Genomic DNA, 24,657 nt, shown 5'->3' with positions numbered 1-24,657 from the left:
TACTGAGACGGAATCTGGCTCTGTCACCCAGGCTGGAGTGCAGTGGCGCGATCTCAGCTCACTGCAACTCCTGCCTCCCAGGTTCAAGCGATTCTCCTGACAGCCTCCCGAGTAGCTGGGACTATAGGTGCCCGCCACCATGCCTAGCTAATTTTTTATATTTTTAGTAGAGACGGGGTTTCACCGTGTTAGCCACGATGTCCTGACCTCGTGATCCACCTGCCTCGGCCTCCCAAAGTGCTGGGATTACAGGTGTGAGCCACTGCTCCTGGACCTTTATTATTTTTAACCCCATGTAATTATTGCTGACCCCATGTAATTCTTATGAAAATAATTTCATTCACACTCATGGTTTCAGTTACCTCTAATATGTCAATAACTCCAAGGTCCAACCATTCAAATCTGACTATGCACAGAAAATACATATTCAAAGGTAGCTGACAAGCTGGCTGTCTTAATTCTGGCTCTACCATCACCCTTCTCTTGGTTGTTTCACCCAGCTGGCAAATCTGTTGCTTTAGTTATATTAACATTTACTATTAAGTCTCATTTAGGACAGTAGAGGGCTCCCCATAACACCTGCTGAAGCATACCCCTCCGATTCTATTCCATTTCCAGTAGGGAAAGATACTTTTTTCTTTTTTAAGAGACAGGGTCTCCCTATGTTGCCCATGCTAGCCTCAAACCACTAGGACTTAAGAGTTCCTCCTGCCTGCCTTAGCCTCCCAAGTAGCTGGGATTACAGGCAAGCACCACCACACCCACTAATTTTTTTTCTGCCAGCTACAGTTTTTCATCATTGGTTGATTTGCCTAGGAAATCTAATTAACATTGACCTGTTAATGGTCAACTAAATGTAATAGTTGGGAATATAAATCAAACAGTCCATATATTTTACAAAATACAGTTTTTACTATGAATCAGTCACTTGCTTTAGTATGAATAGAACAAGAGCCACCTATGGTTAGACAAGTTATTAGATTTGATAGTTTATTTGACTAGTCTTCCCCACTATTGACTTTGTTAAACACCTTGCCAGCAGAGAATGGATGTTTGTTTGTGGTTTTTTTTTTTTTTTTTTTTTTTTTTTTTGCAAAGCGTCTTCTTACTCTGCTGCCCAGGCTGGAGTGCAATAGTGTGATCTTAGATCACTGCCACCTCTGCCTCCCAGGTTCAAGTGATTCTCCTGCCTCAGCCTCCTGAGTAGCTGGGATTAAAGGCACACACCACCACACCCATAGAATTTTTGCATTTTTAATAGAGACAGGGTTTCACCATGTTGGCCAGCCTTGTCTCAAACTCCTGGCCTCCAGTGATCTACCCATCTCAGCCTCCCAAAGTGTTGGGATTGCAGGCATGAGCCACCAAGCCAGGACAGAGACTGGATTTATTATATAATTTACTCCGTTCTACTCTCCTCTGGCCCAAGCCTAGTGCACTGCACATTAAAGTTTGACTGTAAGAGTTTCCTGTTCTGAAATTAGTGCTCACAAGGGACATAACTACCAGACTATAAATAGAAATTTGAATGGGTAATAATAGCAGATGACAAAAACATTAAAGGCTTTTGATCTCTGCCTATTTAAAAACTGAAACCTTCTGACTTAAGTGAATGTATTATTCACATAAAAATCCTGTAATATCTGTATGCGCTGTTTTTTTCAGGAAAAAAACCTGCATTTTGACCCACATGCTGAATTTGTATAATTATCTCATTTATGTGGGTCTGTAAGGAAAGTCAGGTTAAACCACAGGTTTAACCTGTAATTTTACTATGGTGTTAAAAACAACATAGTATAAATTGTCTTTGTACCCTTTTAGTGAAATCAGAAAAATTACTGATTACCTATGAAGAAAAAAATTTACATGTATGAAAAATGATAGCTCACTTTTCTAAAATCATTAAAATTTTCTCAAATGGACTGTTACCAGTAGAGCTTTGTTCATTTACTGTTTTCCCCCTCGTGGGCAGAACATCCCTGTTGTGCCTCTGGTATTGTGAAAAGCACCTGGAACACAGTAGACAATACGGAATGGATTTTGATTCTTAGATACAAATTCAGGTTGGTATCCCTAATTTTGGATGAAGCCTGTAATTCCTAAGGTCAGTAACCTGCAGGCCACCAACAGGGATGTTTTAAGGAAGCAAGTTTAAAATATGTATAACACGGAATACTTTATCCTCGATCTCCTGGGCTCAAGCAATCCTCCTGAATAGCTGGGACTACAGGTACAGACGTGTACCACCATGCTCAGCTAATTAAACAAAATTTTTTTCTTTAAGATAAGGGGTCTCACTATGTTGCCCAGGCTGTCAAAATTGTTTTTTAAAAAAATTTGAGTCTTACAAATCACAATATTAAGGCTCACTGATAGATTATGAGACAAGCCTGCAAACACTTTTAAGGTTTCTAAGGTAAAAGTAGTAAGAGTTGTTAATTGTAAAACACGATTATTCCATTTTACATTTCCAAGATTTAAAAAGGGAATAACAGATGGATTAAATTCAATGAAAACACAGATAAAGAGTTTGCCTCAAAGAAAAGTTGTAGTGATGAGTTTTGGTTCTAAGTTTGCTGTTCCACAACTAAAGATGGGATGATGTTTTTTGAAAAAGGCAAAACTTCATTTCATAAATAGAATTTTTAAAATTTCTATTCGTAATGCTCACATAAAGATGACCTATTTACATTTAAGAAAAACAACTGAATCAACAAGGAAGTCAATACAGGGCTTTTATACTTTTTAGAACAATGTAAGTGAAAAACACTCTGGTTTTCTCCTAAAACTCAAGTTTCTCCAAGTATCCTTGGGGACATGAAAAGGAACTTGTGCCTTTTCTGACTCAAGTTATTTTAGTATTTTTCCATTAAGCACCAGAAAAGTCCATCTACATGAGTTATGTTCCTAAACTGCAGTTATTATTTTGTATAGGAGAAAATGGTGCTTTTTGCCAAACCACAGCCTTATTCCTATCAGCATTAAAAAAAGAAGAAATTACATATATATTTTTTGACCTAGAGAATAGCACTGGCATTCATTTCACTCTAACTCCTATGAAGTAGGTATTATCATTTTCATTTTACAGATGAGGAAACCAAGACACCCAACCAAAGGCACATAGTAGGAAGTGGAAGAGGTGGCATTAGAAACCCAGGAAGTCTGGCTCCAAAGTTCATGTTCTTATTCACTATAGTAAACCATCCATCTTGTAACCCTAACACTCATCTGTAACGAATATGGTTTCCCACCAGAGCAGTTCTTAACCGGGGTGATTGATTTTGCCCCCCAAGTTCACCCCTCTCATCCCCCAATAATCCAATTGGAGGACATCTGGCAATGGCTGGAAACATTTTTGGTTGTCACAGCTTGGAGGCTGGGGTGGGGTTAATGGCATCTAGTGGGCAAATATTAAAATTCCTATAATGCACAGGAGAGTCGCCAGAATACATTATCAAACATAAAACATCAATAGTGCTGAGGTTCAAAAACTTTTCAATAGAATATAAATTCTAGGAGGGCAGCTATTGGTTGCTGCTATATCCTTAGGCCTAGAACAATTTTTGACACTTAAGTAATTAAATTTATTTGTCCAATGACTGAATATTTATAGCTGTTCTTAAGAGTCTAGAATTGTGCCTGGTACATAGCTGGTAGGAAGCAAACATTTATTAAAAGTAATTATTGAATTAATGGCAGTATTCTCAATGGATGTAACAGAACATAGTAAATTGAAGTAATTTTAGTGTTTCACTGTCCCAGATTTTTGGGCTTTTTTCCCCAAATAAGTATAAATAAAACCAGTTCTGCCCAAACAAGTCTCTTTGTGGAAATAATGACTTTTTTCTTCTTAACATGAAACCCTTTAAAAATGTATCAAACAGCATGTATTTAGGGGATTAGCAGTTACCCCTTTATTAGATAGTATCACTTATTAATTGCTCCAGTGCTGGCAAATACTTTGAAAAAGTTTATGTTAAGAGCTTCTTTACAATTTTTTTACATTTTTTTTTTACAATTCTATAAGAATTCAATTCTTACACAATAATTTAATGATAGCACATTTAAGAAAAATATTCTCTAAAAAGTAGTGCTTGAGTTTACATCACTCAAAGATTTTTAAAACCAGATTAATCTGTTTAATCTATGTAATATTCTAACTTCATCCTATATTTTAAAAAATCCATAGTGTAACATCCATCAAAGTATTTCACATCATTCCTCTTTTACCTCCTCAAAGAGCTACTAAACATTACCCAAAGGCACTTGTTCATAATAATGCTTGATTTACAAAATTATTTCAAGGAAAAGTTCAAAAGATGGTTATGTGTATATTCAAACAATACCAGAAAACCCCCAGCCTACTTATCATTCCTGTCATTAATGAGTCTGGCTTGCCCAAATGTCAAATTATGAAACCACGCTGTGTAAAATGCACCTATTACAATTAAAACCAGGGTAAACCCATATTTATTTACTAGCACTGTTAAAACATTACACAAAACACATTCAAGTGGCAAGTAATTATAATGCAAGCCCTTGCATGGCAATCCAAATTTATTGAACTACTGATGCTAAGTTATACAAAATTGCACCACTTTAATTAAGGCTTTTAGTTTACATTTGGCCACCTCAAAGTAGTTGTAACATTAGGTTGGTCAATTTAAATACTGTGGCTCCCTGTTGGATAGACACACAATCTTTACATCCAAACGTTAATGCACACAAAGCAACAAGGCATTGTTAAATAAAACAGCAATAGTTACTGCAAATTAGGCCTTGTGACCAATTACATATGATTAAAATTACTTCCCACATTCACATCCACAGTACTTGTCCACCATTTAACATCTCAACCAAAACGTTACACATGTGGAACAATCACTAACAGGCAAAAATACTAAACCTGTATATTTGGTATTGCAAATACACTTATGCATGAGCAAGCAAGGGATTCACAGTGAGAATCTACAGCTGCAGAAGCCTGAAAATGATTTACAAAAATTGTTAAATCATTAAAAAATTGTTTGAAAATATACACTTCTTGTTGTAGACCCCCACTGTACACACGACTATAAACATTGTTCCCTATGTAAACAAAAAAAGGAAACATATAATAAGAGATTTGAAAAGTCTGGACATTTCCTTCCCAACAGATATTAAAGGCAACGTCTTTAATCTAAGACATTATACTGAAAGGACTATCATATTTTAAAGACAAGATCACTGTCTCCACAGGTTTTTTAAAAATTAAAAAAACTATATAGCTGTGTTAATCAAAGCGCTTATTTTGTACAATAATAATGACCTTGAATTTCTTAAAAAAAATTACAATAAGCTACAAGTATCAAAGAAGCGAAGTTATCTGGAGTAGTCTATATAGGAGCTCTTTGGACTTTCTTTTATTATGCTAAAATAGTGGTGCTTTTAGGATTTACATTATTGTACTCTCCAATACAAAGTATGGGGCATGTTAAAGTATACAGTACACCATTTTCATACATGTACAACTGGTGGATGAAGAACGTCTCTTAGCAGTAATACTGGATGTAGCCTCTGGTTTTACCAGCTGCATACTCTAGGACTATTATATAAGTAAAAATCTCTCTTGTGATACTGGAAAGTGATTAGAATGTGCAAACTGATATAGTAGCTTTCATCCGCCTCTTAAAGGGTACCACCACAGGAAAGTCCATTTAAGATGTTGGTAGGTTTAACAAAGTTGGAATGCTGGCACTGTTGAATTGGGCAACAGTTCTTCAGACCTGTCAAAAGGAAAAAAAATTTAATTAAAAACAGGGGCTGGAAAAAATAAAGACCCAAAAGGAAACAGTTAAGAAAAAAGTCTTAAAAGTGTTAGAAATGAATATAATCTAGGCTCTTGTTCTAGTCCACACATTAGTGGCAATTTACCACAATTCATCCAGACCTTTTCATCTTTCCATTCCAAAAAGATGAAGTCTATTCTGCTACTCTTCTGAAAGTCAGTTAAATGGAAAATCTTAGAAACAGCAAGGGAAAGTAACTTTGCACAAATTTTTGTGCATTACTTTTCAAAGAGTAAAAAGGAAATAAAAAAATCACATTAAAATTTTAAGTCAAGTCAACCTTATTAGAATTAGGATTAAAAAGTCAGCAATATTAACAAAATGGGTAATCCTGTGTTTTCACAATCCTAGAATTACATCATAAATATAGAATGCACATCTAACCCAGGTTTCTAATATCAGATAATCAAGATCTTTCTTCCACACTCTTCCAATAAGAGTAGCTAAAAAGCACATTCAGAGAAGCAAATAGAATTTATTTCATGATGGTGTTTTACAGGTTTACAATTACGTTATATATTTTCTAATTCCACGTTTAAACATTCTATTAAGAATGATGTCAGAAAAAGCTGATATTATACTAAAATCACATGTAATTAAAGCTTTTAAAAAAAATTTTCTGAGTGATGTAAAAGTAAACTTAGAACTCAGTTAAATATGTACTTACTTTGAATAATTTTCTGCATACATGCCTGGGTTAAAAAAATGTTTCCTATTTATTTTTTTGGTGATCAGATTTCTTACAAGTCAGAGGAATTGTTAATATAGATGTGGCTGCTGAAATAATTTTCACAAATGCCTAGAAGTTTTAGTCCTCATTCTGAGTCTGAATGAAGTTTGCAATCAAGTTTTCTAAATCCTGGCAGACTGTAGCAAATTAGGAAGGACAAATGGAAGAGTGTCTGCTAAGAATGGGCATGTGGTCAGGAATTACAGGGTATCAGAATGAGAGGATATATCACTAAACAGAAAGCCCTAGAGGGAAGGTAGGAACAAAAACTCTAAAAAGGTACAGAATCAAAGTGCTATGGCAGTATTGGGTCCATTTACATAGGAAGAAACAAGAGTCAGAAATGTCAAAAGTTCTCAAGAATAAGGGTATAATAAATTAACAGTTTAATGACAGATGAAGAGGAAACCAGCAGCAGCAGCTAAGAGTTGAGTGTTAATTATGTTCCAGGCACTGATGGAGATCTGTGCAGCAAACCACCATGGTACACGTTTACCTATGTGACAAACCAGCACATCTGCACGTGTACCCTGGAACTTAAACTGAAGGGAAAAAAAAGTGACTGGCACATGATGAACGTGTATTTTAAATTAGGGGCAGGGTCTAGCTATGTTGCCAAAACTGGTCTTGAACTCCTTGCCTCAAGCAATCCTGCCTCAGCCTCCCAAAGTTCTAGGATTATAAGCATGAACAACTGTACCTGGCCATGTCAGGGGTTTTCATTAGCAATACTACCCGTATTTATCCTTTTCAGTATATCTTAATCAGCTTAAAGTAATCAAGAGTCAAGGAGAGAAGGTTGGTCTTATCTTATTCACCATTATATTGCCAGCACCAACCAGTATACTGAATGAACTTATTTAGAATATTCACTTGGTCGGGCGTGGTGACTCACGCCTGTAATCCCAGCACTTTGGGAGGACAAGGCGCGCAGATCACTTGAGGTCAGGAGTTCTAGACCAGCTTGGCCAACATGGTGAAACCCTGTCTCTACTAAAAATACAAAAATTAGCTGGGAATGGTGGTGCATGCCTGTAATCCTAGCTAGTTGGGAGGCTGAGGCAGGAGAATTGCTTGAACCTGAGAGGCGAAAGTTTCAGTGAGCCAAGATTGCAGCACTGCACGCCAGCCTGGGTGACACAGCAAGACTCAAAAAAAACTTATGTGGAATACCTTACTTATGATGATAGGTAAATAATTATTTTAATAAGATACCACACTAACTAATGAATATCTTATAAAACTAAAGTAAGCCATTTATTTTTTAGTACCAATAAAATGAATTCCATACTTGCTGTCCTGAGAGTGCCCTTAATAAGGTTGAGTGATTAAAAGTTGAGGAAAGATAAATGAACATACCTGGCTCAGAGCTACAATGCATCTAGTATATTAAAGCAGCTGACATGACGACTTTTTGCGAGCCTTCCCAGGCACTGGAGTTTTTCTGTTAATTTGCCGCACTAGGTCATAAAAGATCTGCAAATACATTATATTTGTTTTAATTTATAGGAGAAACACCCCATCCCCCTAAAATGAAAAAAGTGAACTGAAAAAAACAGAAATTTCCATGGATATAAATTAATCCCCAGAAAGCAACTATTCTGTTCAGCTAAGAAATGAGAATAAAATCAGGTGTTATAACTGCCAAGCTTTTTTTTGGGGGGGTGAGTGTTAATACTGTGCTCCTTAAAGTAAGGACTTAGTTGAAGGAGCTACAGAGATCTTATCTTAGTTCAATTAGAACATTTGCCATCATACAAAGAAAAAATCCTTTGCTGCTCTTTAAAACTGTAAGTTTTTGTTCTACAACATGACTTGGAGCCTTTCAGGAACCATGCATACCTTTTGGAATTTTAGTCTCTATCTTTTACGTAACATCCTTCATATGCCTGAAGTCTTAATCTGTCTTTACTGTCCAATCTTCCTTTTTTATGGTAAATATCAATGTACTAGTAGTATTTAATACAAAGACTGAAATAGTATTATTTACTACATGCGCGCATATATATATATATATATATATATATATATATATATATAAATGACATAAGAGGTTTTTTTTTTTTTTTTTGCCTGTAACATCAACACATCACCCTGAGTACATGCTAACTTGGGGTTAAGACACACACACATTTTCCATTAATCTTCAGGGTTGTACTTCAAATGAACAGCAATTGTAAGTATATTTGACCATACCTCATTAACATTTATTTTTGATTTTGCAGAAGATTCTAAGAATGCACAGTTGTTCCACTGTCTTGCTAGATTTTGACCTTGTTCCTTCCCTACAACTCTTTCATCTTCCAAGTCACACTTATTACCAACAAGAATCATTGGAACCTAAAAATACATTTGTGAGAGTAAAAATAAATAAGTAAATATGCTATATGAATCAAATCAAAAGAATTCTGAGTCAAATCTAAGAATTACTTTTCATATGCCACAGAAAAATATTAAATTAATAATGCATAATAAAATTTACAGGTAAAACATAAAAGCCTTAATAATTTGTAACACAAACATATTAACTTTGATGTCAATTATCTCCACTACCTTCTCTTTTCATGGAAATGTCAAATGATAACTCCAAAAGAAGAGAAAGAAAACTCTCATATATATTAAGTAAAATGAATACAACCTAGTCAATGTAGACATAAATAAGACACTTTTACATAAAAATTTGAGAAAACAGGCTACGATCCCGTTATGAGAGATGGGGGGAAAAGCCTTAGAATTTTATCATAATGGACTTATAACTACTTATAGTAAGCAAAACATATAGACTTTTTAAAACAAAGTACAAAGGGTGTTATGTGAAAATCCAATATATTTTAGCATTTTAAAATGTTTCTCTAAAGGATGTGAATCAACATCAAGTTTTCTGGTTTCCTGACGTGCATTTATTAAACTAAGCATTCCCAACTGCACAACACAAAAAGGAGAAATTTGGAAGGCTCCCAAAGTAGAATTTTTAGTTTCTTATAGTCTTGTATTTAAAAAGCCAATCAAACTTAATTTACTAAAATTCAAGACCACTTATTAAATGGATTTACAAATTTAAAAATGTTTCCTGAGGTTGCTGTTATTATGTAGGGTCTTCCCAAATTCCCTTGTTTCAGAAGTCCAGAAAATAACAGCATTTACCATGGGTGTCTCCCAGCTCTCACAGTATTTGCTATAATTAAACTATAGTACAGTGAGTCTTTTAAAATTTTATTTATTTATTTATTTTTTAGACAGGTTCTCACTTTGTCACCCTGGTTGGAGTACAGTGGTGCGATCTCGGCTCACTGCCAAACTCCACCTCCCAGGCTTAAGCAAACCTCCCACCTCAGCCTCCAAAGAAGCTGGGACCATAGGTGCGCACCACTATGCCGGCTAATTTTTTTTTTTTATTTCTGGTAAAGGCGGGGTTTTGCTGTGTTGCCCAGGGACGTCTTGAACTCTTAAGCTCAGGGGATCCACCACCTTGGCCTCCCAAAGTGCTGGGATTAGAGGTGTGAGCCACCATGCCCAGCCTGGTTCTTACAGTACTCAGATCACCATCACCAACACCACCTGGAAACTTGTTAGAAATGCAAATTCTTGGGCCCTAATGCAGACCAACTGAATCAGCTGCTCTGAGATTTCAGCCCAGAAATCTGTCTTAACTAGTCCTACAGGTGATTCTGATGCAAAATCAATTTTAAGAACCACTGCTATATATAGTGTGATAAGGGATTAAACTCCATTATGGCAGACTCTAAGAGACACCTAAATTAAAGTTAGAATCGAATGTATTTGTTATCTTTTTCTAAAAATTATTATTACTTTATTCCTTTTCTGTCATAGTTGGTGTTTGTTAGAGCTAGGTGCAGTGGCTCATGCCTGTAATCCCAATACTTTGACTAAGGTGGGAGGATTGCTTGAGGCCACCAGTTTGAGATCAGCATGGACAACATAGTGAGACAAAAACCTTTTTTCTAAAAAGGATTTTGATCTATCAGAAAAGTGGCCAGAATGTAATTTGCTCTATTAATAATGTTGCCTCCCATATCCCTCCCTCAAAAAAAATAGGAAGGGTATAACATTTAATTTTCACAGGATAATGGCAGAGGAGGAAATTTCTCACTTTCCATGATATATATTTGAAAACATGTATGAGTATTAAAGATACATTTTTGCTTTTCAAGGAAAAATTTTTAAAAAACCAACACTCCTTTCCCCACCAAAATACACGAGCTTTAAAATAAGTTTAAATTTAGACTTGTACTACTATTATAATCAGGTTTTGAAATAAAATTATTAGGAAGTCAGCTTACATCATCAGTGTCTTTAACTCGAAGAATCTGTTCTCTCAGGTCTTGTAAATCGTTAAATGTGGACTGTGCCGTGATGGAATAAACTAATGCAAAGCCTTGCCCATTTTTCATGTACAAATCCCTCATTGCTGTAAATTGTTCCTACAATAGAAAGAAAGGAACATTAAAAAACAAGAATGTTTTGACAGTTACCTTGGCAGTTTTCAAAGTCTGTAATTATAGCTCAATAAAGAATATTGCAGTATTATATAGCATTTGTTAAAATTATAATCTATGACAAGATACACTATTTGAAAAATTGGCATTTTAGGAAATAGGTTTATTTAAAAATAATACACCCAAGTAGATTTATATACAAAAAATATACTCAAGTGGAACAGAAATATCCTGTCCCCAAAAGTTACTAAAGGCAGCTTTTAAAATATATCATAATGTGTAGACCACCCCACCTGTATCAGCCAAGTTATTCTATATAGCTATAGCTCAAATGCTCTAGTTCTGTAGGGCTCCATCAGGATACATATCTAGACCATCTCATTTTCCCACACTACTTTTCCTTCACTAAACTGTGAGCATGTGAGGGCAAGAACACAGTGCCTGGCACCTATCAGGTACTCAAACATTAGCTGAATGAATACCATATACCAAGAACAACACTTCCCTTCATCTTCAGATACCTACAAATCTAGTTGGTCTATAAATCATTGAAGGAGGAGAGATACCAATCAAAATATTTCTTTTTTTTTTTTTTCCGAGATGTGGAGTCTCGCTCTGTTGCCCAGGCTGGAGTGCAGCAGCACAATCTTAGCTCACTGCGACCTCTGCCTCCAAGGTTCAAGTGATTCTCCGGCCTCAACCTCCTGAGTAGCTGGGACTACAGGTGCCTGCCACTGCCCCCGGCTAATTTTTCTATTTTAGTAGACATAGAGTTTCACCATGTTGGCCAAACTGGTCTTGAACTCCTGACCTCAGGTGATCCGCCCACCTCGGCTTCCCAGGGTGTTGAGTTTACAAGGCATGAGCCACTGTGCCCAGCCTCAATCAAAATATTTCATACAACTGCTGAGGAATGAATATTTGCCTGTATTATTTGAAATATGGTAACATACTGTTTTAAAAGTACTAGTGAGACTGAAAATCTTCCTTCTAACACATTTTCTAAACTTTTCAATAACTGACCCACTGCAATTACAAAAAGTGCAATATACATTTTTTTTTTCGAGACAGAGTCTTGCTCTGTTGCCCAGGCTGGAGTGCAGTGGCGTGATTTTGGCTTACTGCAACCTCCACCTCCTGGGTTCAACCTATTTTCCTGCCTCAGCATCCCAAGTAACTGGGATTATAATAGGTGTGCACCACCACACCAGGCTAATTTTTGTATTTTTAGTAGAGATGGTTTCATTGTGTTGGCCAGGCTGGTCTCGAACTCCTGACCTCAAGTGATCCACCCACCTCAGCCTTCCAAAGTGCTGGGATTACAGGCATGAGCCACTGTGCCCAGTCAATATAAAATTAAAAATTCAACAGAATAAAAAGAACTTTAAGATTTAAAGTTTAGCAACTAGTATGTTTTTACTTGCTCTGTCACCCAGGCTGGAGTACAGTGGCACACTGTAACTTCCACCTTTGCTCACTGTAACTTCCGCCTCCTAAGTTCAAGAGATTCTCCTGCCTCAGCCTCCTGAGTAGCTGGGATTACAGGCGTGTTCCACCATGCCAGACTAATTTCTGTATTTCTAGTAGAGATGGGATTTAGCCATGTTGGCTAGGCTGGTCTCTCCTGACCCTCAAGTGTTCCGGCCACCTTGGCCTCCCAAAGTGCTGGGATCCAAGGTGTGCGCCACCACGACCAGCTGCAAGTAGTACTTTTAAATAAGCTTGACTAGTATTTGTCTATAGAGTACTAACATTTATTAAGTCAATACTATATAAATGGTGCATATAGTTTGGTATTTAGTTGTACTTACCGTTCCTGCAGTATCCAAGATTTCAAGCATACACTGTTGTGCATCTACTTCAACTTGCTGGAAGAAAAATTAAAATACACGTTCATTTTTAAAATGTATGTAAGACTGCCTTAATATACACAAAAGCTCATATATCAAAAATAGACACACAGATTATAACAACTGTACCAACCACTATCAAGCAATACTTCAACAAAGCAGGAGGAAAAATAGCTAAGTAATTAAGGTTCAAAGACCCCCAAATTGTAATCAGGTTCAAAAGCCATGTGTTTTCAAGTCAACACAGGGAAACCTACGAGATCTAATCTCAATATGGAATCTCTCAGCATTTAATTCTAGAGAAAAAAGTTTCAAAAAAGCTCAAGTAAATAAACAAAACCAGCAATAGTTCCAACAATATCATAAGTAATTTTGTTTATCTCAATTCTCCCATAATACTTTAGATACACCTTATTTCTCTAGATAACTATATTGCCTCACCATACTGGAACAAGATTTCTGGCAGTAAGGAAGCAGTGCCACAGCTATTAAATAAATTACACATATATCCTTGTTACCCCTTTCCACCTACTATTTCCTAGGGAAAAAATAGGTATTAGAATTAGATGTAGAAAGAAAAGAGTAATACTGTCTCACAGCTGGGCTGCAAAAAAGTTTCCAGTTTTTTTAGTAGACTGTGGACATTGAGGGAGGAACACAGTATTTGTACAACAGCAGGGCCAGGCTGGCTGCTACATAAAGGTGGGGAGATAACTCTTTCTCTACTACTTTAAAAATGTCTACACAGTGTTTTATTGTCACATGCTGTTAGTGGACACAGGAATTCACCCTTCTATAGTCTGAGCATCCCTAAACTAAAAATTCAAAAACTGTAATGTTCCAAATCCAAAACTTTTTGAGTCATGTGTGGAACATCACGCTACAAGTGGAACATTCCACACATGAGCTCATGTGACAGGTCACAGTCAAAACACAGCCAAAACTTTGTTTCATGAACAAGAGTATTAAAAATATTATATAAGATTATGTGTATAAGGTGTATATGAAACCATGAATTGTTTAGATGTGGGTGCCATTCTATTTCATTATCTATATACAAATATCCTAAAATAAGAAAAAAAAATTTGAAATCTCAAACACTTCTGGTCCCAAGTATTTTGGATAAGGGATATTCAACCTACATTGTGAGCTGCGGCACTGCTTCCTTACTACCAAAGCTTCACAAGCAAATATAGGTTAATAAGTAGAAAGCTTAGGGAGACTTGTGTCCATCTATCTCTAGGTTAAAAATAAGGAGTAATCAGTCTTGCTACGTAGTGGGTAACATGGGGCTACTACTTGAAATGGATGGTCTGCTTTAAAGCTTGTGTGTCAAATTACAATTTTAGGGTCAGGATAAATTTAAAATTCTGGGAATGTGTGAGAGTATGAGTGTTTATGATCCTCCTAAACTGGTAAATACGCAATGCCAGAAAATAAGTGTAAACTTTTCTCACTAATTTTTTTTTTTTGAGATGGAGTTTCGCTCTTGTTGCCCAGGTTGGAGTGCAATGGTGCAATCTCAGCTCGCCGCGACTTCTGCCTCCTGGGTTCAGGCGATTCTCCTGCCTTAGCCTCCCGAGTAGCTGGGATTACAAGCATGCACCACCATGCCCAGCTAATTTTCTATTTTTAGTAGAGACAGGGTTTCTCCATGTTGGTCAGGCTGGTCTTCAACACCCAACATAAGGTGATCTGCCTGCCCTGGCCTCCCAAAGTGCTGGGATTACAGATGTGAGTCACTGTGCCCGACCCCCACTAATTTTATAAATTAACTCTGCCTCCATCCTACTTTGTATAAAACATTCAATAATTATGAAGCAAAAATAGTGTTTATATTAAAATCAAAAGCAAAAAGCCTTCCAAAGTAATATATACCTTTCTATAAGAATCTTCTATCGTAGGATCATATTTTTCAACAAAAATTCCTTGAACAAATTGTACAGTCTGAAAAAAAAATTAAGAAACCATTATACTTCTAAAGAAAAGAGTACAATGAATCTTTAAATTGTAAACTGATTTCACATAGGTAGTTATACCATGGATGAAAAAAAACCACAGCCAATACTACATTTGAATGTATACATTTGGTAAGAAAATTACCTCAAAAAGCTGTTTTCTTTTTTTAATTAATGACCAGTATGCTCCTTATTGGGTAACTCTAAGTTTAGAGATCATATAATAAAAGTGTCTCTTGTTTCAGTCTTTTTTTTTTTTTTCCTTGAGATGGGAGTCTTGCTCTGTCGCCCAGGCTGGAGTGCAGTGGTGCAATCTTGGCTCACTCCAACGTCTGCCTCCCAGATTCAAGCCATTCTCCTGCCTCAGCCTCCAGAGTAGCAGGGATTACAGGCGTGCACCACCACACCTGGCTAATTTTTATATTTTTAGTAGAGATGGGTTTCACCATGTCGGCCAGGCTGGTCTCGAACTCCTGACCTCAGGTGATCTGCACGCCTCGGCCTCCCAATGTTGGGATTACAGGTGTGAGCCACTGCGCATGGCCTTGTTTCAGTCTTAAGAGGTTAAAATGAAAGAGCAGTTCATTTCACATTGTATATATTTCTCAGTTTGTTCCAAGCATGTCAATTCTGAGCTAAGTGGCCCTTCTAAGTGGGCAAGTAAGATGGTTTATCTTATGAGGGAGGCAGAAGGTCAATCTATATTTGCTTGTCAAGCACTGGTAAACTCTGAACTATTCATCAAATTATTTTCCCTAAGTTTCTCCTCTTTCCCAACTCTGTTAGGAAAGTTGTGTCTTCATTCTTGCTATACCATTCCTTGATGCAGAAAACATGGCCATTAAAATAATGCAAAACTGGATAGTCAAAGGTAATATTTAAAGATGACTTTATAAACTTCAATATTTTCGTTTCTTGAGACGGAGTCTTGCTCTGTTACCCAGGCTGGAGTGCAATGGCGCCATCTCAGCTCACTGCAACCTCTGCCTCCTGGGTTCAAGCCATTCTCCTGCCTCAGCCTCCTGAGTAGCTGGGACTATAGGCACATGGCCACCACCCCTGGCTAATTTTTTGTATTTTTAGTAGAGATGGGGTTTCACCGTGTTAGCCAGGATGGTCTCGATCTCCTGACCTTGTGATCCACCTGCCTCGGCCTCCCAAAGTGCTGGGTTTTACAGGCATGAGTCAGCGCACCTGGCCAAGCTTTCATATTTTCTAACATAATAGGATAAGACTGTTCGAAAGAAGAGCAGGCCAGGCATGGCGTTTCATGCCTGTAATTCTAGCACTTTGGGAGGCAAAAGTGGGAGGACTACTTAAGGCCAGAAGTTTAAGACCAGTCTGAACAATATAGCAAGACACTATATAAAAAATTTAAAAAATTAGCCTGGCATGGTGGCATATGCCTGTAGTCACAACTACTCAGGAGGCTGAGGTGAGAGATCACTTGAGTCCTAGCCTGGACAACAGAGTGAGACCCTGTCTCAAAAAAAAAAAAAAAAAAGACCAAAATGTATTCCTATCTGGCTCTGAAATGTGAATACACACAGACACGTATTTATATGCTCTCAATCTATGTGCTTAGCTTTAACTGTATTCCAGCATACCTCATGTTATTCTCGAGTCAGTGTTCCAGACAGAATATGATCCACCCAGATACAATTAAAATTTGAATAAAATTACAAGAAAAATATCATATTGCTTCCAAAGTCATTAAGGGATTTTATCTTAACAAAGACAAATCATCAAAACCTAAAACTCAACAGAAAAAGAACATCTCGGAGTGAAAGCTTAGGTAAAGTAAAAATTACTTACCAAAGCAGACTTTCCAACACCTCCTGAGCCAAGAACGACTAGCTTATACTCACGCATGATGCAAACTTGTCAAAACCTAGTACCTTATTAAAGAAAAAAAAAAGAATTCTAAGTTTTGTATTCCTGTGCTTTTCACAGAAATAAAACATTCAGAAAAACATTTACTTAAAATGATTACAACACTAATATAAAGCACTCTATAAGTAGACTTACTAAAAGACGCTCAGAGGTAAAACTACATAATTACAGACATGACTTTCAGCCTGATCCAGGATACAGCACAGGTCTGAAAACAAATCCAATCTATCACCTGTTTTGTCACATGAAGTTTTACTGAAACACAGCCATACCTACTCATTTTGTATTGTCTGTGGTTTCTTCTGTGCTGTAACAGAGAAGTAGTTACAATAGAGCCTAAATATTTACGTATCTGGCCAACCCCTGGCATAGATAAATGGTAAACAGAAGTAAGTTGGTAGAGGAAGCAGAAGACCAGTATGTATTCCTGAAGTTGTGGGGACATAGAAAGAACCTGAAAATGGTCTAGAATCAGAGGCAGAACTGAAGAATATTGAGTTCCCAGACTGAAAACATCTACTTAAGAGTTTTGTTTAGTATGATGAAACAGAAATCAAAACAAAATAAATCCAGAAAGAAACAATCCATACCAAGGCTTATCATTATAAAATTTCAGTATACTAACAACAGAGGATCTTAAAAGATTCCAGGGTGGGAGTATTACATGAGTATAAAAGGCTCCAACATTCCTAGAAAAAAATAAAGGGTCAGTAGTTAAAATGGTACAAAAGTAGCCACCAGAACAGGTTTTAAACCTTCTTAATCAAGAAATGACATTTTTCGGTCATGGTTAACAAAGCTACAATAACTGGTTTAAATGATTTTAATCAGCCAATAACAATTTGCCTCAGAGAATATGCTCCTACAAACTAACCAATTAATGAGGGCTCCTTACTTCTCAAAATCAGACAAGAATGGCCTGTTATCAAACACACACATCCCAAAGCCAACCAATCAACAACTGTCTCACTTAAGTGACAGTGCTCCTATAGTTAACATTAACCTGCTCTTGTCTTTGAAAGTTTGCCAACCATTAAACTTCCTAATTCCTCAATTCCTCCTAGCAAGGCTGGGGAAATTAAAAAAAAAGCATGAGAATCGATTGAACCTGGGAGGTGGAGGGTGCAGTGAGCCAAGATCACGTGACTGGGCTTTAGCCTGGGCAATACGGTGAGATTCTGTCTTAAAAAAGAAAAAAAAGTAAACAAAAATGATTCGATAGGATACAAAATAATTCTTTGAAAAGTATTCTGTATATCTAAGGTAAAGACATGGGCTTTCTTTTTGTAAATGGGTTCAGGTCTGAAATAGGAAACTTAAAATGGAAAACTGGTAATTAAAAAAATCTACAATGGTTGAAATTTTCAGAGTCTTGCAAACAAGCTAGAAAAAACTATATAAAAAGGTCTTTGTTTCTGAAGAAATGAAAGCCTACAGATGAGGCTACTTGTACAAACAAAGCCATAGGAGGAACTGATGTTGCATGTTCATTAAGAAACGGAAGTACAATAATCCCAAATCTGCTCAATATTGCTGTTCCAAGGGAAATATGAGCATCCAATTCTCCACCCTTCCTCCACTGGGGGGTGGGAGTGGGACTGACTACATACAGTCACAGGAAACCTTTTGGGGATGATGGAAGTGTTCTAAAAACTGGTTGTAGTGATGGTTGCATAACTATTTATATTCACTAAAACCTCCAAACATAATACAACTGACTAAAACAACATAAAAACTACAATTTTAAAATACTGAATATAAGCCGAGCATGGTGTCTCATGCCTGTGATCCCAGCACTTTGGGAAGCTGAGGCAGGTGGCTCACCTGAGGTCAGGAGTTCAAGACCAGCCTGGCCAACATAGTGAAACCCATCTCTACTAAAAATACAAAAAACTAGCTGAGCATGGTGGCACGTGCCTGTAATCCCAGCTACTCGGGAGGCTGAGGCACGAGAATTGCTTGAACTTGGGAGGTGGAGGTTGCAGTGAGCCAAGATCACGTCATTGCACTCCAGCCTGGGTGACAGTGCAAAACTGTGTTTCAAGGAAAAAAAAAAAACAAAACTGAATATAAAAACTATACATTTACTAGAGGTGCTTTTCTTTTTTAAGAGATGTATGCCTTTATTTTCTTATTTCACAAAGGTGGCTGAGTTGGCTGTGGGAGTAACACTTCTTAGTGAGAAGACTGGGACTCTTTTCACTTGCTTCATTTATCCATGAATGAGTATTATTTGTTGCTAGAATGAGTCAGGTTATTGTATCTATCTATATTTTGTTCCTTTTATCACTATTGAAAACACTGTTTAAAGACTTTTAAGACTGGAATAACAGATTTTATTGTGAATGCCAACTCCGAATGACTGGGGTCATTATTAGTTCTGCTTTTAGGATGGTGTGGTTGCATTTTGTTTTGCAGAGAAGACAACTCTGTTCAATAAGCAACGTCATTGACTTGTGGACGGGGATAGAGTCGCAGCACTTGTATTTGTGACCTCCAGGCCTAACCTTTCTGTTCAAGTGTTCTTTTTCTGAAGTCCTTAGTTTAGGTTAAGAATGAGCACTTCGAAATATGTCAAATTCCCTAAAATTTCATGCACAGTTTAAAATGCAGACAGTTATATCAGATTTTCAAAGAGATTTGTGACAAGTACTATTTGATACATTGAGACTAATTGTTCTTCTTCACGGAACCCCCGAGGGGGATAATTTTGACAGCATAGTGTAGTGGCTAGTGGTACCTAAGTTTCAAATCCTGCCAGGCGTGGTGGCTCACGCCTGTAATCCAAGCACTTTGGAGGCCAAGGCAGGGGGATCACCTGAGGTCAGGAGTTCAAGACCAGCCTGACCAACATGGTGAAACCCTGACTTTAAAAAAAAAAAAAAGTTTCAAATCCTGATTTTCTATAATCTTGGGCAAATCATGAAACCTTTCAGAGCCTCACTTTCCTTCCAAAGGTAAAATGAAGATAGTAACAGCTACATGATTTTGTGAGATGGATTACAAATAATGTAAACTCCATAAGGGTAGGGATTTTTGTCTATTTTACTCACTGCTATATTCCCTGAAACAGTACCTGAAATATAGTATGTGTTCAATAAATTAAATAAGGAAAGAAATGTAATAATTTTTCAAAGTCACTGACACAAAACCTTGCATATACTATCAGTCAATAAAAGGCAACTTTTAAAATAGAGTAATGGCAATGGTTTGAGCTGCCACTCACTAGGGAACGGCTATTCCTTCAGTTGAGAATCACTGCTCTGCTCTACCTTGTAATCTACTAGCTCAATAAAACATGTAAGAACCCTCCATGTCAATATTAAAAGGCAAAAAAGATGAGCATACATAATTTTGAATCATTTAAAAATGTTCAGAGATAATGACTGGGAAATAACCCTCTTTTAAGTATTTAAAAAACACATTACTAAACAAAGATCCTATAATATTGGCATTATCTCTGACCCCTAATATTAACCACATAAGTCTTAATGAAATCTATTGTACCTCAAGTTATACAGACTGTAATTTTGACAGCCTAGGAGGAATCTCATTATTACAGTACTTCAAGGGTACTGAGAAAATCTTGAGATTATAATAGAAAACAGAAAATGAACTTCAATTCCCTGAAATAAAAAAAAGAGAAAAAACGAGACAAATCTGGCTAACACAGTGAAACCCCGTCTCTACTAAAAATTACAAAAATTAGCTGGGCACGGTGGTGCGTGCCTGTAATCCTAGCTACTCAGGAGGCTGAGGCAGAAGAATCGCTTGAACCTGGGTAGCAGAGGTTGCCATGAGGCAAGTTCAAGCCACTGCACTACCTCCAGCCCAGGCAACAGGGTGAGACTACATCTCAAAAAAAAAAAAAAAAAACCACATAAGGTGGTGGGATAGGTAATTGTTTTTCTTTCTGATAATTTTCCTGTTAATAAACAGGAAAACTTGTAAAACAAATGAAACAAAAACTGAAGGTAACAGGAATTGTGAAGCTGTTCTATACTGACTCCAACATTACAAGAATGTTGATAATTACTGCCATTTTTAAGAAATAAGACTTTTAGAAAACTCAAAAATACCGAGTTTGGCTACTCAACTCAGAGAGAGTAACTATAAAATATTGATGTTGGAAGAGAAAAATATTTCTTAGATTAATAAACTGATGGTGATGGTAACTATTTAAAGAAACAAACAGGTAAACATAAAAGAATTAAAGTGTAATTCTATCCTTTAAACCTTAATTAGTTCTCAGGTTCTCAGGAAACACTTCTCAAAAAGGGCTAAGAGATGCTTAACTACTGAAAATTACATTAAACATATTTAAAGTGCTTTATAGAAAAATACTATAAACAATGTAAATACTGACATTTTAAATGCCTATCTTACATCAATACAATATTTACCATTATATTAATACTTAGCAAGCCAAAAAGTTTATCTACAATCAAAAGATAAATATGGAACAAAGGACTTAAGTTAGTACTTTAACTGGTGTGCCACAGTAAATGAGTATATTCTGAGTGCTCATTTTTAACTATTTGTACATCAGCAGAAAATAAGGTTAAGAGTTCTGACTATTAGAAGGTATTACTGCCATGTACTACCATTTAAAGTGAAGAGATTTTGGAAGAAAAATAAAAACTATAATCCACAGAAACATAAACTCTGTAAGAAATTTTAGAATGAACAACCTTCAAGAAGTTAAAGGCAACACAAGTTAAATGAAGCTGTGTTAGCAATGACAGATACTGGCTAAATACTGTGCCTAAAATTAAGGTGCTATTGGTCTTCTGTATAACATTCTAGTTTGAATTTCCAGTGTAAGTGATAGGATTTTTTCATTTACATGTGCTCTCTTTATGGTATTCCTTGTAAACAATAGTATTTATTTGTAAAAACTAGATGCAGTTTGAAACTATCTGTAGAGTTAAGAATTGCTAGTTAACGATAATATGCCTATGTATGAATTAATCTGTAAATGCTGTACCTTTTTATTGCTCTTTAGTCTATGAATTAACCAATAATACAAACTAGTGAGAGACTCCCGGTTCTTCATTTTACTCAACCCGTTAAACAGAAAAGACTGTAGCATATATGCAAAATGAACTTAGGGGTGTTATCAATAGTGCAACTATACGATACTCCATCAGCAAGAAGGTGCAACTTTCACATCAAGTAGGCACATATAATTATAAACATGATACATGATTCACGTTGCCTCTCTAACACAATCTAACATTACAGATGAAGAAAATAAACTAAATATCTTTTTTTTTTTTTTTTTTTTGAGATGGAGTCTTGCTGTCACCAGGCTGGAGTGCAGTGGTGCAATCTCGGCTCACTGCAACCTCTGCCTCCTGGGTTCAAGCAATTTCCCTGCCTCAGTCTCCCAAGTAGTTGGGACTATAGGGGCACGCCACCACACCCGGCTAATTTTTTGTAGTTTAGTAGAGACAGGGTTTCACCATGTTAGTCAGGATGGTCTCAATCTTCTGGCCTCGTGATCCACCGTGCCTGGCCGTCAATTAAATTTCTAAAGAAAGCTACCACAACATTAAAAATTCCACTACTGTTCAAACTTAAAGCATTTTCTACACTATTTGTTTTTTTTTTTTAAGATGGAATCTTGCTCTTGTCACCCAGGCTAGAGTGCAATGGCACGATTTTGGCTCACTGTAACCTCCACCTCCTGGGTTCAAGCGATTCTCCTGCCTTAGCCTTCTGAATAGCTGGGATTACATATGCCTGCCATCACGCCCGGCTAATTTTTTTAATTTTTAGTAGAGATGAGGTTTCACCATGTTAGCCAGGCTAGTCTCGAACTCCTGACCTCAGGTGATCCACTGGCATTGGCCTCCTAAAGTGCTGGGATTACAGACGTGAGCCACTGCACCCAGCCTCTACACTAGTTTTTAATTTTTTTTTTTACCTTTGATTCAGAGGAACTGTGTAATACACTGATTTTTCAAATGCATAAATGTTTCTGCTGTTTATCTTTGAATACATTTTTGGGTAGTTTTTATAGTAGGTCTTTTAAAGATTCCTAACTTGAGTACTTATATAATCACCTAAAATTTGTGTGACTACAACTAAATTGATGAAAGTAACTGACAGCTTTTACACTTGACTATTTATTTTTTGCAAAATATCTACTTCCTTACTCATTTGTTCAAAAGCTGTTTACTTATTATTACTTCTACAGTTTTTTTCATTTACACTACAGACTGGAGTTTTACTTACATTGGTTCTTTTTTATCAGTTTAAAAAGTTGTTTAATTCTAGTTTCAGAGCAAACCACAGCAAAGACATAGAAAGACAAGAAAACAAAACCTCCTTTGGCATCTTCCAGAGTCAGGTTTTAGTGGCTGCTTCGTAACTGTTTGAAATGAAGGTGGAAGAAGGGGGCTGTGGCTCATGCCTATGATGCTAGCACTCTGGGAGACAGAGACAAGCAGATTGCTTTAACTCACAAGGAGTCTGACACCAACCTGGGCAACATGGCAAAACCCCAACTGTGGTGGCACACACCTGTAGTCCTAACTACTTGGGAGGCTGAGGTAGGAGGATCACTTGAGGCCAGGAGGTCGAGGCTGCAGTGAGCCCTGTTTGCGCCAATGCATTCCGGCCTGGGTGATAAAGCGTCTCAAAAAAAGAAAAAGAAAGTGGAGAAAAATAGACTCAATCATACTCTACATTCAGTAAATTTATCTAAGATGATATTTCATTAATCAAATTATTAACCAGTATTTCCACAAAACTCTAAAACAATAATGAATGCTATAATAATTCTGAGGTAGCAGAAAATCCTGAAGATTTATGAATCAAAGAAAATAAGGGCCGGGCGCGGTGGCTCACGCCTGTAATCCCAGCACTTTGGGAGGCTGAGGCGGGTGGATCACGAGGTCAAGAGATCGAGACCATCCTGGTCAACATGGTGAAACCCTGTCTCTACTGAAAATACAAAAAATTAGCTGGGCATGGTGGCGTGTGCCTGTAATCCCAGCTACTCAGGAGGCTGAGGCAGGAGAATTGCCTGAACCCAGGAGGCAGAGGTTGCGGTGAGCCGAGATCGCGCCATTGCACTCCAGCCTGGGTAACAAGAGCGAAACTCCGTCTCAAAAAAAAAAAAAAAAAAAAAAAAAAGAAAATACTTGTGGGGTAGTTTTCTTCATCTAAATATGTTCACTATATTAAAGTACATATCAAAACGCAAATAACTGATTTAATTATCCAACATTCTGGATTGCCTATAACATTCTTCATAAGACTCAACTGCAGATATATTACTGATCCAAATTATGAACTACAAGAGTGATTTTAAAAATCACTGAGGAAACTAAAAAGCATAACAAAATGATTAATTTATGTATTAAAAAGTCTATTAAGGTGAAATTACTCTATAATGCAGGACACAGAGTCCTGTCAATGGATTAAGATTAAATTCTGTTTTTAACAAGACTACCATTAGGCTTTGTCCTGTTGAGTATTTATTTCTTAAATCTCATTAATAAATGAAAAAGCTTGTAAGAATCAAATCCAGGCTGGGTGCGGTGGCTCATGCCTGTAATCCCAGCACTTTGGGAGGCTGATGCAGGAATGAGACCAGCTTGGCTAGAATGGTGAAACCCTGTCTCTACTAAAAATACAAAAATTAGCTGGGCATGGTGGTGTGCGCCTGTAGTCCCAGCTACTCAGGAGGCCGAGCACGAGAATGGCTTGAATCTGGGAGGCGGAGGTTGCGGTGAGCCGAGATCGCGCCATTGCAATCCAGCCTGGGCAACAGAGCGAGACTCCATCTCAAAAAGAAAGGAAGAAAGAGAAGAAAGAAAGAGAAAAGAAAAGGAAAGAGAGAGAGAGAGAAAGAAAGAGAGAGAGAAAGAAAGAAAGAAAGAAAGAAAGAAAGAAAGAGAGAGAGAGAGAGAGAAAGAAAGAAAGAAAGAG

At 36.9% G+C, this 24,657-nt stretch overlaps 1 protein-coding gene and 1 long non-coding RNA gene across 3 annotated transcripts in view; one reads left to right on the top strand and one right to left on the bottom strand.

The window, feature by feature from the left end:
* LOC135275401 (uncharacterized) overlaps positions 1–24,657 on the top strand; it is an 89,180-nt gene that overhangs the window by 13,742 nt on the left and 50,781 nt on the right. The gene's annotated exons all lie outside the window — the stretch shown is intronic.
* RAP1B (RAP1B, member of RAS oncogene family) overlaps positions 4,453–24,657 on the bottom strand; it is a 45,029-nt gene continuing 24,824 nt past the window's right edge. The window contains exons 2-8 of the mRNA XM_012444904.3: positions 16,639–16,721; positions 14,744–14,812; positions 12,827–12,883; positions 10,860–11,000; positions 8,755–8,898; positions 7,918–8,034; positions 4,453–5,765 (exon numbers count right to left, since the gene is read on the bottom strand). Coding sequence (XP_012300327.1) covers positions 7,948–8,034; positions 8,755–8,898; positions 10,860–11,000; positions 12,827–12,883; positions 14,744–14,812; positions 16,639–16,695 — 555 coding nt within the window. The 5' untranslated portion in view covers positions 16,696–16,721 and the 3' untranslated portion in view covers positions 4,453–5,765; positions 7,918–7,947. The remainder of the gene's footprint in view (positions 5,766–7,917; positions 8,035–8,754; positions 8,899–10,859; positions 11,001–12,826; positions 12,884–14,743; positions 14,813–16,638; positions 16,722–24,657) is intronic.

The sequence above is a fragment of the Aotus nancymaae genome, unplaced genomic scaffold (genome assembly GCF_030222135.1).
Source record: "Aotus nancymaae isolate 86718 unplaced genomic scaffold, 86718_ANA_hifiasm-v0.15.2.pri h1tg000016l, whole genome shotgun sequence".
Lineage (NCBI taxonomy): Eukaryota > Metazoa > Chordata > Mammalia > Primates > Aotidae > Aotus > Aotus nancymaae.
Note: the sequence above shows the minus strand (reverse complement) of the source record. Positions and strands in the feature narration are given on the sequence as shown.